A 16442-nucleotide genomic window follows, 5' to 3' on the forward strand; every position below is an offset into this window, starting at 1 on the left:
TACACACCAAAAGAAAATAGTTAAGTCTGCCTTGAAATAACAAAAGACAATGCTTATAGTCATGTTCAGTCACACTGATATCTTATTTCAAAATGGCAATTATATATTAATACTTATTTCATTTTTCTCTTAGTAGTTCATGTTAATTGGGTTGTCCTAGAAAGGAAGAAAAGGCAGTAACACTGTATTTGAGATATGCATTATACTGAAAAGACAAGACTTCAAAGAAACTTCAAAGTCATTTTTAACTCCCTTTTTTCACTATATAACAAGTCCAAATTCTTTTTATTTTTATTAGCTAAAATTACTTCAATGTGTTTGTTCTTTTCCAAGCATTACCAGATTTGTGATGTAGTTTCATATCATTCCAGAGCATGAACAGTCATCATTCCATTAATAGTAACAGAGTCCCTATACTATAATAAGCACCAGATGGGTATGGGAAATACAAAAATGAAAAATAGCGCCTAACTTTAAGGATCTCACCATGTAGATGACACAAAGAAACCACTGGAGAATTATAATTTAAGAGGGTAAGTATAATGGTGGTAAAAGACGACAAGAAAACACAGAAGAAAAGGTGACAAAGATTCTTTGCTTATCCAAATTTTAGTTAGGCTCCTCTGAACCCTCTCCCCAACAAAGCCCATCCATGTATCTCCTTATAGAATCAGTTTTGGCAAAAATCTTGCTAAGTTCCTTTAGCAACAATTCCCCCACCTTTGATATTTCAGACTCCTCTTCCCCCTCTCCTCCAGGTAATATCTGATCACTTTGGCCTGCCTTGAGCAAGTATTCTGTTAGGTTGGTTTAGCCAGAATCCCCCCAACTTGATGTTTCCTCTTACACCAATGCCCCCCACCCTACTGGCTCCTTAGCTATAAATCCCCCCTTATTCAAATAGTATTCAGAATTAAGAATTAAGCCCACTTCTATACTGGAGTATCTTCCCCAATTACAATAGTTGGGTTTTGTTTTGTTTTGTTTTAAATAAAATCCATCTTCATCTTTTTAACTTCTGTACAGCTCTGATTTTCTTTAACAGAGGTAAAAAAAATTATCATGAGGTCAAGTAGAGTAAAGACTTCAATGAAGGCTTCTAAGAGGTAAAGCATAAGCTGAAAGCACGTGAAGATTTAGCTATGTAATTTTATGTAATTGCAGGCAGAGTTCATAAAATGTGCATAGGCATAGAGGATCAATTTCAAATGCTCCCAGAGCTAAAATAGTTCTACAGAAAAGAAAAAAGAGGTGCTATATAGCATAGAGTTACAGACAGAATGAGACTATAACCTGGCTGGACTGAAATAATTTTGATTTATGCATACTGTTCCAGCCCAATTATTAATAGCATATCTTTTCATCTCAAAAGTATCCCAGTTTGAATAATGGTAACCAAGTTATATAGCATCAGCTTGGAGTCAGATATGAGTTAAGTCTGAGCTCAGGCATTTACTAGCTAGTAAAAAACTTGTGATAGTTTATCTCTCTAGTGTTTCATCATCTAGAGAATAAAACTGAGTTCACAGGATAGGTGGAAGGATAAAATGTGATAATATGAATAAAGTGCTCAGCAAAATATATAGCATATAACATGGATTCCATTGTAAAGATCCCAGGAATATATCCTAACTGGGCTTTAACAGCTATATACATAATTTTTTTGTTTTCCCTAACTGAATGAGCTAGACCAGTACTTTTCAAACTTGAACGTGTATAAGAATAACTTAGAGAGACTGTGTTAAAATACAGATATTTATCCACGGATTCCAGTATGGGGCCTGAGATATTGCATTTCTAACAAGCTCCTTAGTGATGCTGACACTGCTAATCTATGGCCCAACAGATAGATTCTAACAGCACACCACACACTGCAGAAGACAGAATCAGTCAACATGAAAACAAGTCCATAAAAAATACCAAAACTAAAGCACAAAAACAACAGCAGGATGGAAAAAAACTGAAGAGTAGAAAAGGTATTTGACATATCAAATGGATCTAACTTATATGTAATCAAAGGGATAACAGTCAAGAATTTCCCAAATCTAAACAAACAGACTGACCCACAAATTCAATAAGCTCAGAGAGCCCCAAGCAAAACAAAGACAAAGAAAACAATACATAGGTACACTATAGTCAAACTAACGAAAATGAACAATAGAAAAAAAAATCTTAAAAGTAGCCAGAGAATAGAAATATATTACCTTCAAAAGACAAATTAAAAGTCTGAAAGGTCGCTTTTCAACAAAATAAATGTATTATCTTCAAAAGAGGAATTAAAAGACTGACAGGTGGCTATTAACAAAATTGATGGAAGCCAGAAGACAATGAATGAAATGACATCTTAAAAGCAATGAATAGGGAAAAAAAGCCATCCTAAAATTCTATACCCTGTGACCATGTCTTTCAAAAAGAAGGCAAAAAAAAAAGACATTTTTAGATGAATAACAACTGAAGAAATCTGTCACCAGAAGATCTGTAATACAACAAAAAATACTAAAAGGAGCTCTTCAGGCTAAAGGAAAATAATGACATGAAAGTATGGAACTACAGGAAAGAATGAAGAATAAGGGGAAGGATAAATATCAAAGAATAATTACTACTTAAGGCAACAATAATATGTGTCCTATGTGATAACAACAGCACCAAAAGTGAAAAGAAGTAAATGGAGTCAAACTGCTGCAAAGTTCTTGGATTGTTTGGAAAGTTATAACATACTAACTTAAGCCTATAATACGCCAAAATATATAGTGTGATATCTAGGGTAATCACTAAAAGAAAAATATAAAAACTGTCACAAAAAACCTAATAGAAGAGATAAATTTAAAAAAATACTTGATCAACCTAAAATAAAATTAGGAAAGATGGAAAACAGAAAATAAAAACAAATGAAACTACTAGAAAACAAACAGCAAAATAATAGATTTAAACACAATTATATCAGTAATTACACAAAAATATAAACAAGCCAACTAAAACACACAGTCTATCATTCTGGATTATATAAAAGATTGTGTTATTTAAAAGTAATACTTTAAATGCAAGGACATAGACAGGGTGAAGCTAAAAAGAAGGAATATGATACACTATGCAGACACAAAGCAAAAGAATCCTGGTGAGTGATAAACCAAACTTTAGGAATGAAGTATTAGTAATAGTAATTCCTCTTTTCCCCTACGTGATGTAAAAGACATATGCATAAACCAATAGTTATAAATCTATGCTAATGGACACACAATGCATAAAGGTATAATTAGTAAAACAACATCATTAAGGAGGAGATACAGAGGTGTAAATAAACAGTTTTACATACTATTGAAGCTAAGGTGGTATTAGTTTAAAATAGTTATAAATTCAAGAGACACATTGTAATCAATAGGGTAATCCCTAAGAAAATAACTTCAATAAAAGGAAAAAGGAACCAAAATGACACACAAAAAAATTAAACACAAAAGGCGGCAATGGAGGAAACAAAAAATAAAAAAGGTTATGAAACATATAGAAAATAGCAAAATGGCAGAAAATTAGTCTTCCTTACCACTAGTTACTACAATGTAAATGAATAAATGTAAATGAATAAAATATAAATGAATAAAACTATGCAATAAAAGGCAAAGATTGGTAGGATGGGTAAAAAAAGCACAATTCAACTATGTGCTGTCCATAAGAGACTCACTTTAAAAACTAAAGAATTTTAAGCTGAGAGAGAAAGGATAGAAAAAGATAAACCATACAAAGAGTAAGAAAAAGAAAGCTGGGATGGCTATAACTAATACCAGAATAAGTAGACCAAATATATTTCTCATATATATTCACAGTTACTGGCTCACATTTCTTAAAACCCTTGGAATTTCCTGAGCAATAAGAGCAATGGGAGCATCTTTTGTTGTATTTGGCCTCTTGTCCTCAGTTACTGAAAACACTTCAAAGCCATAAAAGTGAAATTGGTGTCTTGCTATTCATAACAAGTCCTTTCCACCAAAATTGTGTTTATGTTAATATAGACAACTTCTGCAATGCATCTAAGAAAGGGGGCTGGTTGCCAGGGACAACCAAACATGAATAGAAAGTTGGAACTTTCAGTCCCAGACCCTAATTTCTGGGCAGGACAAAATGGCTGGAGGTTGAATCAATCACCAATAGCCAATGAGTTAATCAATCATGCCTCCATTTAATGAGGCCTCCATAAAAACTCAAAAGGAGTGCATTTGGGGAGCTTCCATGTTGGGAAAGCAGAACACTTTCATGTGCTACCATGCCAAGCCCAAAACTCCATGAACACAGAAGTTCCTTTGTTTGGGAACTCACACTACCTATCTCTTCATCTGGTTGTTAATTCATATCCTTCAATATCCTTTTAAATAAATCAGTAATCTAGTGAGTGAGTAAATGGGTTTTCCTAAATTCTGAGAGCCATTCTAGCAGATTAATCAAACCCAAGACGGGGATCACTGGAACCTCCAATTTATAGTTGTCCAGTCAGAAGCACAGATAACAATTTGGGCTTGCAACTGGCATCTGAAGTGGAGGGCAATCTTGTGGGAATGAGCCCTTTACCTGTGGAATCTGATTCTATCTCTGAGTAAATAGTGTCAGAACTGAGTTGAATTCTCAACACCCTGCTGGTGTCCGAGAATTGTGTGTTGGTGCAGGAAAGTCCTCACACACACACACACACACACACACACACACACACACACACACACACACGAACTGGGTCCAGGAACCCTTTCAGAGTCTAAATAAAAATTGTTACAAAAGACCAAGAAGGACATTATAAAAGTTTCAATCTTTGGAGAAGTATAACAATTACAAACATACTGGGTCGTCGGGAAAGTCATGACACATTTTTGCATTGAAAAACATAGAAAAATATGTCATGACTTTCCCGACAACCCAATACATTAATAAATTAGGCCCAAAATATATGAACCAAAAACTGAAAACTTAAGGGAGAAAAAATAATTCACCAATAGTACTTGGAAACTTCAATACCCCTTTCTCAATAATGGACAGAAAAACTAAACAGAAGAACAACAAAAAAAAATAGAGGCTTTGAATAACACTACAAATCATCTATATCCAACAGATATATAAACAACAGTAATCCAAAATGGCAGAATACACATTTTTCTGAAATGTAAATGGAATATTATCCAGGATAGGCCACATGTTAAGTCACAAAAGCAACGTCAATACATTTATAAACTGAAATCACCCAAAGTAACTTCTCTGACCACAATGGAATAAAACTAAAGATCATAACATAAAAAATTCACAAATATGAAGAAATTCAACAACACACTGAAACAATCAATGCTCAAAGAAGAAATCACAAGGGAAATTAGAAAATACACTGAGACAAATGAAACCAAAAATACAACACATCAAAACTTATGGTATACAGCAAAACCTGAAGATAGAGAAAAAATTATAGCCCTAAACACCTACGTTAAAAAGACTATACAACGTAAGGTACTAGAAAAAAATTAATAGACTAAACTCAAAGCCAATAGAAAGGAGGAAATAATGAAGATTAGAGGGGAAGAGAGAATAATAAAAAAAAAAACCCAGAGAAAAACCAATGACACCAAACACTGGCTCTATGAAAAGATCAAGAAAATTGACAAACCTTTAGCTAGACTGAACAAGAAAAAAAGAGAAAAGATTCAAATTACTAAATTCTGAAATAAAAGTGGGAACATCACTACTGACATTACAAAAATCAATAGTATAAAACTAGTAACCTATAAGGGAGTTCCAAGAAAATATTATGAAAAGAATATTAGCCAACAATTAGATAACCTAGATTAAATGGAAAAACTCCTAGAAACACACAAACTGTCAAAATGTACTCAAGAAGAAATAGATAATCTAAACAGATCTATAAGAAATAGAGATTGAATTCATAATGAAAAACTTCCCAACAAAGAAAAGCCCAGGACCAGATAGATGGCTTCCCTGGTGAGTTCTAGCAACCATCTAAAGAAGAAATAACAACAATCTTTCTTTTATTTATTTATTTATTTATTTTTTATTGAGGAATTGAGGGGATGGGAACAGTGCTGGGGAATCGCGGGAAGGGGAACAGACAAGTTGCTGTCGTTTTGTTCTTCAGTCTAGTTGTGGAGGACGTTGCTTCACGGCAGCCCAGCTCCAGGTTGAGCTGTTGTTCAGCATCTTAGCTGTAGAGGGCAGTGTCACTGGCCCTCATATGTGGGATCTGAACCGGGGCACCCTGGCATCCAAAGCCAGTTCTTAACCATCACACCACTCGGCCGGCCCAGAAATAACAACAATCTTTCTCAAAAATCTTCAAAAAAAAAAAAAATGAAGAGGAAATGTTTCCTAACTCATTCAATCAGGCCTTCATTATCTTGAAACCGAAGCCAAACAAAGACACTACAAGAAAACTAGACAAATATCCTTGATGAATATAAATGCAAAATTCCTCAGCAAAATAGTAGCGAAACACGTCCAGCAAAATATTAAAAGAATTATACACCATGACCAAGTGGAATTTATCCCAGGAATAAAGGGGTGGTTCAACATATGAAAATAATCAGGATAATGGAAATAAAAACAAAAAACCCATATGATCATCTCAATTTACACACAAAAAAGTTTACACACAAATTTACTTTTTTGTGTGTATGAAGTCATACTCTTTTATAACTTCAAAAATAAAATACCTAAACTAAGAATAGAAGGGAACTTCCTCAGTGTGATAATGGGCATTTATGAGACACCCATATCCATGTAACATCATAAACACTGGTGAAAGACTGAAAACCTACCGTATTTGCCGGCGTATAAGAAGACTTTTTGGCCCTGAAAAATATGCCTTCAAGTGGGGGGTCGTCTTATACGCCAGGTACACTTCAGACAGACTGCCCATAGTGCTTGCCCCGTGCTATAGTGGCCTCCCGATGCCCGCCCACTTCATTCCACATACCGTTCAGGCATCAGCAGCGCTGCTGGGTGTATGCTCGGCTGTTATGCGATTTTGCTGTTATGCGATTTTACCACACTCGCAAATCTACGGTACCAGTCTATATAGTGTGTTTTCTTTAGTGAATTACCGGTATGTTTACCGGTAATAAACTTGCACTGTTTTATGTATATGTTTGATTACATACAGCCTTGTGACAGTTTTCCTGCATGTCATAAGCATTTGAATATAAATTTAAATGTTGAAATCAAATCTGATATTGTTTTACCTTTTATTTGGTGTGTGGAAGGTGTGCAGAAGAGGGGGTAGTCTTATACGGCGAGTATATAACAAACTCTGTATTTTGAGTGGAAATGTTAGGGGGTCGTCTTATACGCCCAGTCGTCTTATACGCCGGCAAATACGGTACCCCTAAGATCAGGAACAAGACAAGGATGCCCCATTCACACCACTTCTATACAACACTGTAATGGAAATTCTAGCCAAATAATTTAGTAAGAAAAATAAAAGGCATCCAAATTGGGAAGGAAGGTTCAAAACAGTCCCTATTTGCACATGGCATGATTTTATATAAAGAAATTAATAAACAATCCCCCCTCAAATGATCAGTGCTTATAAATGAATTCAGAAAAATTGCAGAATACAAAATCAACAGGCAAAAATAAAAAAAATTAACACATTATACATGTACATGTGCATGGTATTAAGAGTAGCGTAATTGAAGCAATGATCTATTAAGAAGGAAAAAAACCCTAATTTTTAAATACTTACCACAGGCTTTAGAAGCAGCAACACAAATTTCTTCTGCAGCATACTTCCCAGTTGGAAACTTTAGGTAGTCTCCCTCCGTTTTCCCAAGGGAATGATAAAGATACACATGTAGAATCGGATCTATTGGCTTCACAGAATTAGCATTTCCAGGAATATCACCATTCTGATGTATAGGAGATGTGGATGTCCCTTCCATTTCTGTCATTGTAAGGCAAGCCATTTCCATGCAGAATCTTTTTCAAAACATTTGTCTGGAAGAAAAAATAATATAGTTACAAATGAGGGTGATATATTGATAAGGTACCCTTTATATATACAAAGACTTATTCACTGACAACAGTGACTCTGTCAAACCTATTAACTGAATAAATATACAAAGCACTGTGAAAGACTTCAAGATCATAACTTCCTGTGGACAATGACCATAAAACTGTAACGTTTACACCTGAGTAAACAATATAAATATGTAACACTAACAAAACAAACAAAATCAGTTACAGACTACCGAAGAAGAGATCTCATGAGACATGATTTCTGAACAAATAGATTACTCACTCATACGACATGTACTATGAACCAATTGCTTATTGGTATCTGGAGAGGAAAAATAACATTTCGAGCTGGGATTAACTGATGTTTTGTAAGAGGAGGTCATATCTAAAACTGATCTTGAACAATGGATTGGATTTAGATGGGTAGAAAAGGAAGAACATTCCAAGAGAGTGAAACTGAAGAATAGAAGGGTACAAAATACGTTCAGTAATTTTTGGGGTGAAGTATAGAATTTGAGCAGTTACACCATATAGGGCAGATGAATACTTGTGATAAAACTGCAGCTACATACCCAATCTGCATTTTTCCTTATTCCTTGATACAGAAGCCCAATTTTGTTGAGGAGAATAATATATTCAAAAAATAAAAACAGAACAAAAAAAACTGTACTTCCCCACAGGTGGATAGCCATGTGAACCAGTTTCAGCAAATGAGATTTAAATGAAAGCTGTTGGGTGGTACTTCCATCCTTAAAAAGAGACTGACTTAGCTTCCTTTTGCTTTTTCCCCCTTCACTCTCTTCCTACCTGAATCTGAATATAAATATAGGGTAGGGCAATCACCTTAAAACCATGAGGCAACCATGAAGGAAAGCCTAATAGAATAAAAAGATCTGGCAACCTTAAGCAGCTAAATCAATGTCAAGGATCGCCTGCTATCACCAGACATCTTATTACTTGTAAGTAAACATAATTCTAACTGATATAGTACAAAATTAAGAAAGGTCTGAATGTCAGACTAAAGAATTTAAACTTTATTCCATAGTCAATGATAAATTAGAAAGGTGAAATGATGAAGAGTCTGAAAGCTACTGCAATGGTCTAGGAAGTAGTAATGTCAAAGGACCTGAACAGACAATTTCCCACAGAAGATATACAAATGGTCAACAGGTACATGAAAAGGTGCTCGACATCACGAAATCATCAGGCAAATGTAAAGGAAGACCACAGTAAGATACCACCTCACACCTGTTAGGATGGCTATCATCCAAAGGACAAGAGATAACAAATGCTAGCGAGGATGTAAAAAAAAGGGAACTCTTGTACACTGTTGGTGGGAATGTAAACTGGTACAGCCACTATGTAAACAGTATGGGGGTTCCTCAAGAAATTAAAAATACAACTACCATATGATCCAGCAATTCCACTTCTGGGTATGTATCAAATGGAAATTGAACCATTATCTTGAAAAGCTATCTGTACTCCCATGTTCACTGAAGCATTCTTCACAACAGCCAAGGTATGGAAATAACCTAAATGTCTGTCAACAGATGAATGGATCAAAAAAATGTGGTGTGGGGCCGGCTGAGCGACTCAGTTGGTTAAGAGCTTGTGCAGGAGTGCGAGCTCTGAGCAACAGCGGTTCGATGCCCAGCCCGAGCTGAGTTGCCAACAGGTAGCAGGATGGCTCAGCTTAAAAACAAAAACAAACAAAAAAAGTGGTGTGTGTGTGTATGTACATGCGCACACACACTGGAACATTATTAAGCCTTTGACCTATTAAGCATTTTTTAATTGGGTTTTTTGTTTGCTTCCTATTGAATTGTATGAGTTCTTGTATATTTTGGATATTATCCCCTCTTCAGATAGATAGTTTACAAATATTTTCTGCCATTCTATAGGTTGCCTTTTCATTTTGTTGATGGTTTCCTTTGCTGAGCAAAAGCTTTTTCATTTGATGTACTCCCACTTGTTTATTTTTACTTTGGTTACCTTTTTGTTTTTGGTGTAAAATCCAAAAAAGTCATTGCCAAGACCAATGCAAAGGAGCAAAAAACCCTTATGTTTTCTTCTAGGAGTTTTATGGTTTCAGGTCTTATGTTCAAATCTTTAATCCATTTTAAGTAGATTTTGTGTATGGTGTAAGATAGGAATTCAACGTCACTTTTACATGTGGCTATTCAGTTTTCTCAACATATTTTACTGAAGAAACCCCCCTTTCTCCATTGTATGTCCTTGCCTTATTTGTCATATAGTAATTAACCATATATGCATGGGTTTATTTGGAGCTCTGTATTGTTTAATTGATCAATGTGTGTGTATTTATGCCAATGCCATACTGTTTGAATTACTATAGCTTTGTACACTGTTTGAAATCAGAAACTGTGATGCCTTCAAGTTTGCTCTTCTTTCTCAATATTGCTTTGGCTATTTGCGATCTTTTTTGGTTCCATAAAAGTTTTAGGTTTGTTCTATTTCTGTAAAAAACGCCACTGTAATTTTGATAGGGATTGCCTTGCATCTGTAGATCACTTTGGGTATTTAAACAGTATTAATTCCTGCAATTCATGAGCTTTCCATTTATATGTCTTCTTCAACTTCTTTCATCAATATTATATAGTTTTTATTGTATGGATCTTTCACCTTCTTGGTTAAATTTGTTCCTAAATATTTTATTCCATTTGATGCAATTGTAATACAGATGGATGGTTTTTTAAAATTTCTCTTTCTGATTGCTCATTTTAGCATATAGAAACTTAACTGATTTTTGTATATTGATTTTGTATCCTGCGACTTTACTAAAATTATTTATTAATTCTAACAGTTTTTTTGTATAGTATTTAGGGTTTTTCATATATAATATTTTGTCACCTGCAAATAGAGACATTTTCACTTCTTCCTTTCCGATTTGGATGTCTTTTATTTCTTCTTACCTAATTGCTCTGGCTAAGACTTCCAGTACTGTGTTGAATAAAAGTGGTAAGAGTGTTCCTGATCTTTAACAAAAAGCTTTCAGCTTTTCACCATTAAGGATGATGTTATCTGTGGTTCTGTCTAATCTGGCCTTTATTATATTGAGGTACATACCTTCTATAGCCAATTTGTTGAGAGTTTTTAATCATGAAAATATGCTGAATTTTGTCAAATGCTTTCTTCTCTGCATCTATTCAGATGATCATATAGCTAATCTAATCTAACTGTATATTCTATAAAGTTTTGCTTTATGGTTACCATGAGGTTTACATAAAATATTTTTATAACAGTGTATTTTAAGCTAATACAGCATAACTTCAAATGCATAAAAGCTCTACTTTTACTTTCTTCTTTCCACATTTGACCTGAAAAATTAAGAATAGAACCACCGTAAGATCCAGCAATTCTTCTTCTGAGTATTTATCTGAAGAGTATGAAGACACTAATTCAAAAATATATATGTACCCCTATTTTTATTGCAGCATTATTTACAATAGCCAAGATATGGAAACAACCTAAGTGACCACCGATGGATGAATGGATAAAGAAAATGTGTGTGTGTGTGTGTGTGTGTGTGTGTGTGTGTGTGTGTGTGTGTGTGTACACTCATACATACCCACAATGGAATACTACTCAACCACAAAAAAATAAAATATTGCCATTTGGGACACCATGGACGAATCTTCAACCAAAAAGAAAAACATTGAAAAATATGAAGTTTGGCATTTGAACTGATGTAAACTTACGTATAGCACTTAAATTAAAAATCTCTAGTGGAAAATATGACCACTGATAAGAGTATCACAACTCTGATCACGATGGAATTAAACGAAAAATGACAGAAAAATGATTAGAAATTTTCAATACATTCAGAGATTAAGCAACATACTTTTAAATTATCCATAGGGCAAAAAAGGAATTAAAAAATACTTTGGGGCCGGCCGAGTGGCGCGATGGTTAAGAACTGGCTTGGGATGCCAGAGGGCCCCGGTTCGGATCCCATATATGAGGGCCAGTGACACTGCCCTCCACAGCTAACATGCTGAACAACAGCTCAACCTGGAGCCGGGCTGCCGTGGGTTGCCGGCGACGGCGTAGGCTGCAGCCCCTGTGGCAGGGGGTTGCCATGGGCTACCGTATATAGCCAGCAGTCAGCATGAGCGGCCAGCAGCCGCAGTGAGCAGCCGTCCAGAAGCCAGCGACTGATCTGCCTCGCCAGGGAAGAGCGCAATGATGGTGCCAACTTGGGCCAGTGAAACAACGTCCTCCACAACTAGACTGAAGAACAAAACGACAGCAACTTGTCTGTTCCCCTTCCCCCAATTCCCCAACACTGTTCCAATCCCCCATTACTCAATAAAAATCTTTAAAAAAAATACTTCGAATTCAATAATAAAAATTACTGAAATGCAACGTGTTTACTAAGATATAGTCTTAAATTCATATATGAGATAAAAAGGCTGAACAAAATTATTTAATGAGCTTTTATTTCAAGAAACTAGGAAATAAATAACAAATTAAGCTAAGGACCATAGAAGGAAAAATATTTAAGAGCAAAAATCAATGAAAAAAGAGAAAATAAAGAAAAGCAAATTTTAAAAGTTAGAACATAAGAAAGTAACATATGATCATTTCAATAAATGCAGAAACTGCCCCTAATAAAATTCAACAACAGTTCATGATAAACACTCTCAGCAAACTAGAAATAAAAACAAACTGCCTCATTTTGATAAAAAGTATGAAAGACCTTGAATTAATATACCTAGCGGTGAAATATTAATTTCATTCTTCTTGAGTTTAAAATTTAATAAGCATGTTTAAAATCATGACTTCTATTCAACATTGTGGTGGAGGTCCTGGCCAGTACACTGGGGCAAGAAAAAGAAACCATTAGAATGATTTGAAAGAAAGGTTAGAAAGGAAGAAGTAACACTGTCATTATCCACAAATGACAGATTGGGAATGTAAAACATGTTGAAGAACCTAACAATTCTAAGTGAATTTAGCAAGGGCATTGCATGCAAAATCAATATACAAAATATCAATTGAATTTCCATACACCCAAAACAATTTAAAAATACAATTATTTACAATAGTAACAAAAGAATCAAATATTTAGGAATATATCTATTGAAACATTTATAATAACTGCAATAAAACTATAAAACGTTGCTAGGAAAAATAAATGAAGAAATAGAATATGTTGATATAATGCTATAGGAAAACTCAATATTGTTCGGATAGCAATTCTTCTTCAAATTGATCTATAGATTGAACACAGTCCCAATTAAATTCTTAGTAGCTTATTCTTTTTGGAAATTTAGAAGCTAAAATCTGTATGTTAAAAACAAAGAATTCCAATAGCCAAAATAATCTGAAACGTAAAGTTGGAGGATTTACATTACTAGACATCAAGATTTACTATAAAGTTAATTAAGTCAGGTTGGTATTGGCATAAATACAGACAAATAGGCAAATGGAACAAATAAGAGTCCAGAATAGGTCAACCACTTTAGAACAGATATGTCACTACATCTTGGTAAAGAAATGTTGGTTTTTTTCAATAAATGTTTCTCAGTCAACTGGCACCTCATATGGGATGGGAAAAAAAGAATCTTGACCTCTACTTTTCAACATACACAAATATACCCTTAGCCACTCTCTGAAAATTTTACTTTGTATCTAGTTTTTTATTTTACATTATCTTTTTTTCCTAACCTACATAAATCTTGGGTTATTAACACAAACAATTACTGAATCAAACAGCAGTGCCACTAGTCTGAGGTGTGAGGCTGACCTAAATCAGGGCCTGAATCAAAACCATACTAAGCTGTGACCCAAGAAGCAGTCCTCCTGCCTTTGGAGGAAATGGTGCCAGGTGCTACTTTAGATCAGCGATGCACTGAAACCCTTAGTGAGAAGGTCTGGGAAACCATTTCCCCTTGAGTAAGTAACAGTGGAATGAGTCAAAGGAAACCTGGAGAGGTGGCTAGAGGGTAGACACATGAAACTGATCCCAGTCAATGTTGGCACCACCAACTGAGAGGCAGGCAGCAGCAGCAGTAGTAGTAATACTTGTAGTACTAGTGGTGATGGTAATGGTAGTACTAGTGATAGAGGTGATGCTAGTAATAGTGCTGGTTGGTGGTAGTGGCAGTACTACTAGTAATAAAGGTAGTGGTAATGGTAATGGCAGTCCTAGTAGTGGTAGTACACCTTTCACAAACATTTATTCAGATGGATAACTGTCCAATGTGTAAAAGATAGTAAACATTCCAGAAAAAAAATTCAGAATATCTTCATCACATTTCTTACACAGGACATAAAAACACTACAATGAAAGAAAAGATTTATAAGTTAGACTTTTTATATATACATATAATAGTTTCAAATTACATGAAGCATAAATGTAAAGAAAGAACTAGATAAAACAGCTGTTATAGGTAAAAATTTTAATACTCCTCTGTCAGGAATTAACAAAAATAAAATAAATTTAAAAATAAGTAAGAAAATGGAAAACCTCAACCTCATCAACCAACATTTATATGACACTAAGCACCACAACTGCATAATGTATGTATATCCTTTCGAAGTGCACATAGAACATTCACTAAATCATACCATAATCTATAAATTAAGTTTCAGTGAATTTGAAAAGACTAAATTTATAAGAATTATGTTCTTGGACCTCTAGTTTATGAAATTAAATTAGAAATTAATATCAAAAGGATATCTAGAAAATCTCCCAATATTTCAAAATGAATTTATTTCTAAATAACATAGAAAACCTTTCCTTCTGTTCATTCGTCCATAATACCATTCCAGAAGACAAAGGGTTATTACCTCCATAATCCCTCACCCTCATCTAATAAACCTAAAAAGCTCTTTGAGAATGGCTTGAGAAAAGTACAAAATCCAGTAGAAAACTTACTGTTAAAGCTATTGGGAATACTATCTAAACACAATTTCTCACTATTCATGTTCATATGGAGAAGGGAAAAATTCCCCCCTCCCTCCTCTGGTTTTTTTGGCTGGTTGAATAATCAAGTAGACATGAGACAGATTAACAAGAGAAAAGTCAAATTTAATTTCATGTACATGGGAACCTCACATACATGAGAGTCAGAGACCCCACATACATGAGAGGTTCGGGGACAGAAAGTTAAAATGAGGTATATAGAGCATTCTGAGCTAAGGATGAGGTAAGATGCCTGGGGCTTCATAGGGGAGGATGGTCATTGCAGGATAACAGCAGACATTCAGTAATTCATAGTTTGCCTTGTCTTAGAGATAGATCAAAAAGGTTACCTCTGATGATCTCTTACTATGGGCAAGGCTCCTAACTTAAATTCTTCCCAGTAGTTAAGGAGGGGTGGGGGTGGGCAGAAGTTTCTCTTGAGCCTGGAGGGATTCCCTTGCCTTTAGCTCAAAATGATAGGCATAGCACAGACCACATCTGGGGTGACTCATTCTGAAGCCCTACAATCATATAGGTTCTAGTTTTGCTTCTTCAGTTAAAACAAAAATGTATGGTTAGGGGTAAAACTGTGTAGTATGTGAATTATGTCTCAATAAAACCGTTTTTTAACAAGTATGCCTATTCTTGAAAGAAATGTTAAACAATGCCTCCAGACAGATATCTGTTAGCATCAAAACAAACTTTTATTGTCTTCTTCTACTCTCATTTCTTTCTACTCTAGGTTTGTTGGTTTCTACCAGATATTTGGCTACCCAAACGCACTTTTAAGTTCACATTTGGCCTATTGTATCTAAAGCAATATCTCCCTATGCTATACTCAAACATCCAAGTAAGGAGAAAGCCAAGAAAATATACATAACATGAATTGTACAAGGGCAGAGAGAGTCCAATTTGAGCTTCTTATCATGGGTAATAGGAACGTCATCTCTTTAACAAAAATCATCAGTGAAAAGAATTTAGATCTACTTTTCAGCAACTATTGTTTAAAAAAGTTCTCAGATTTTTAAAAAATCAAATATAACTTTCCAAGGTAATGACAAACACTGGCTGAGAACTAGAGTATCAGGGTGTTATAGAATTAATGTATCTATCCTGTATCCCAACATTCCTCAAAAGCTAAGCTAACACTTGAGGATGACAGCTAGAAAGGGAACTGCAAGAAGTATAGATTATTTTTTTGCCTCCCATACTTTTACCGTATTTGCCGGCGTATAAGACGATTTTTTGGCCCTGAAAAATATGCCTCCAAGTGGGGGGTCATCTTATACGCCAGGTACACTTCAGATAGACTGCCCATAGTGCTTGCCCCGTGCCATAGTGGCCTCCCAATGCCCGCCCACTTCATTCCACATACTGTTCAGGCATCAGCAGCGCTGCTGGGTGTATGCTCGGCTGTGTGCGATTTTGCCAGTGTGGTAAATTCGGGTTACCGTATATTTCTTTACATATGCATTGAAGATTCGCGATTTTGCGCTATCATGGTGCCTGTTAGAAT

The 16442-nt window shown here is 35.1% G+C and overlaps 1 protein-coding gene across 7 annotated transcripts in view; it reads right to left on the reverse strand.

Moving 5' to 3' along the window:
- Positions 1-16442, reverse strand: part of JAK2 (Janus kinase 2) — a 116974-nt gene that overhangs the window by 64250 nt on the left and 36282 nt on the right. For 6 of the 7 annotated variants that reach the window (XM_019645921.1, XM_019645920.1, XM_019645923.1 and 3 more), the window contains exon 3: positions 7724-7974. In XM_019645921.1, the coding sequence (XP_019501466.1) occupies positions 7724-7949 (226 nt within the window). In that variant the 5' untranslated portion in view covers positions 7950-7974. Of the gene's footprint in view, positions 1-7723; positions 7975-16442 lie in introns of those variants that run through there. The other variant, XM_019645924.1, reaches the window with a different exon arrangement.

The sequence above is a fragment of the Hipposideros armiger genome, unplaced genomic scaffold (genome assembly GCF_001890085.2).
Source record: "Hipposideros armiger isolate ML-2016 unplaced genomic scaffold, ASM189008v1 scaffold_95, whole genome shotgun sequence".
NCBI classification, from domain to species: domain Eukaryota; kingdom Metazoa; phylum Chordata; class Mammalia; order Chiroptera; family Hipposideridae; genus Hipposideros; species Hipposideros armiger.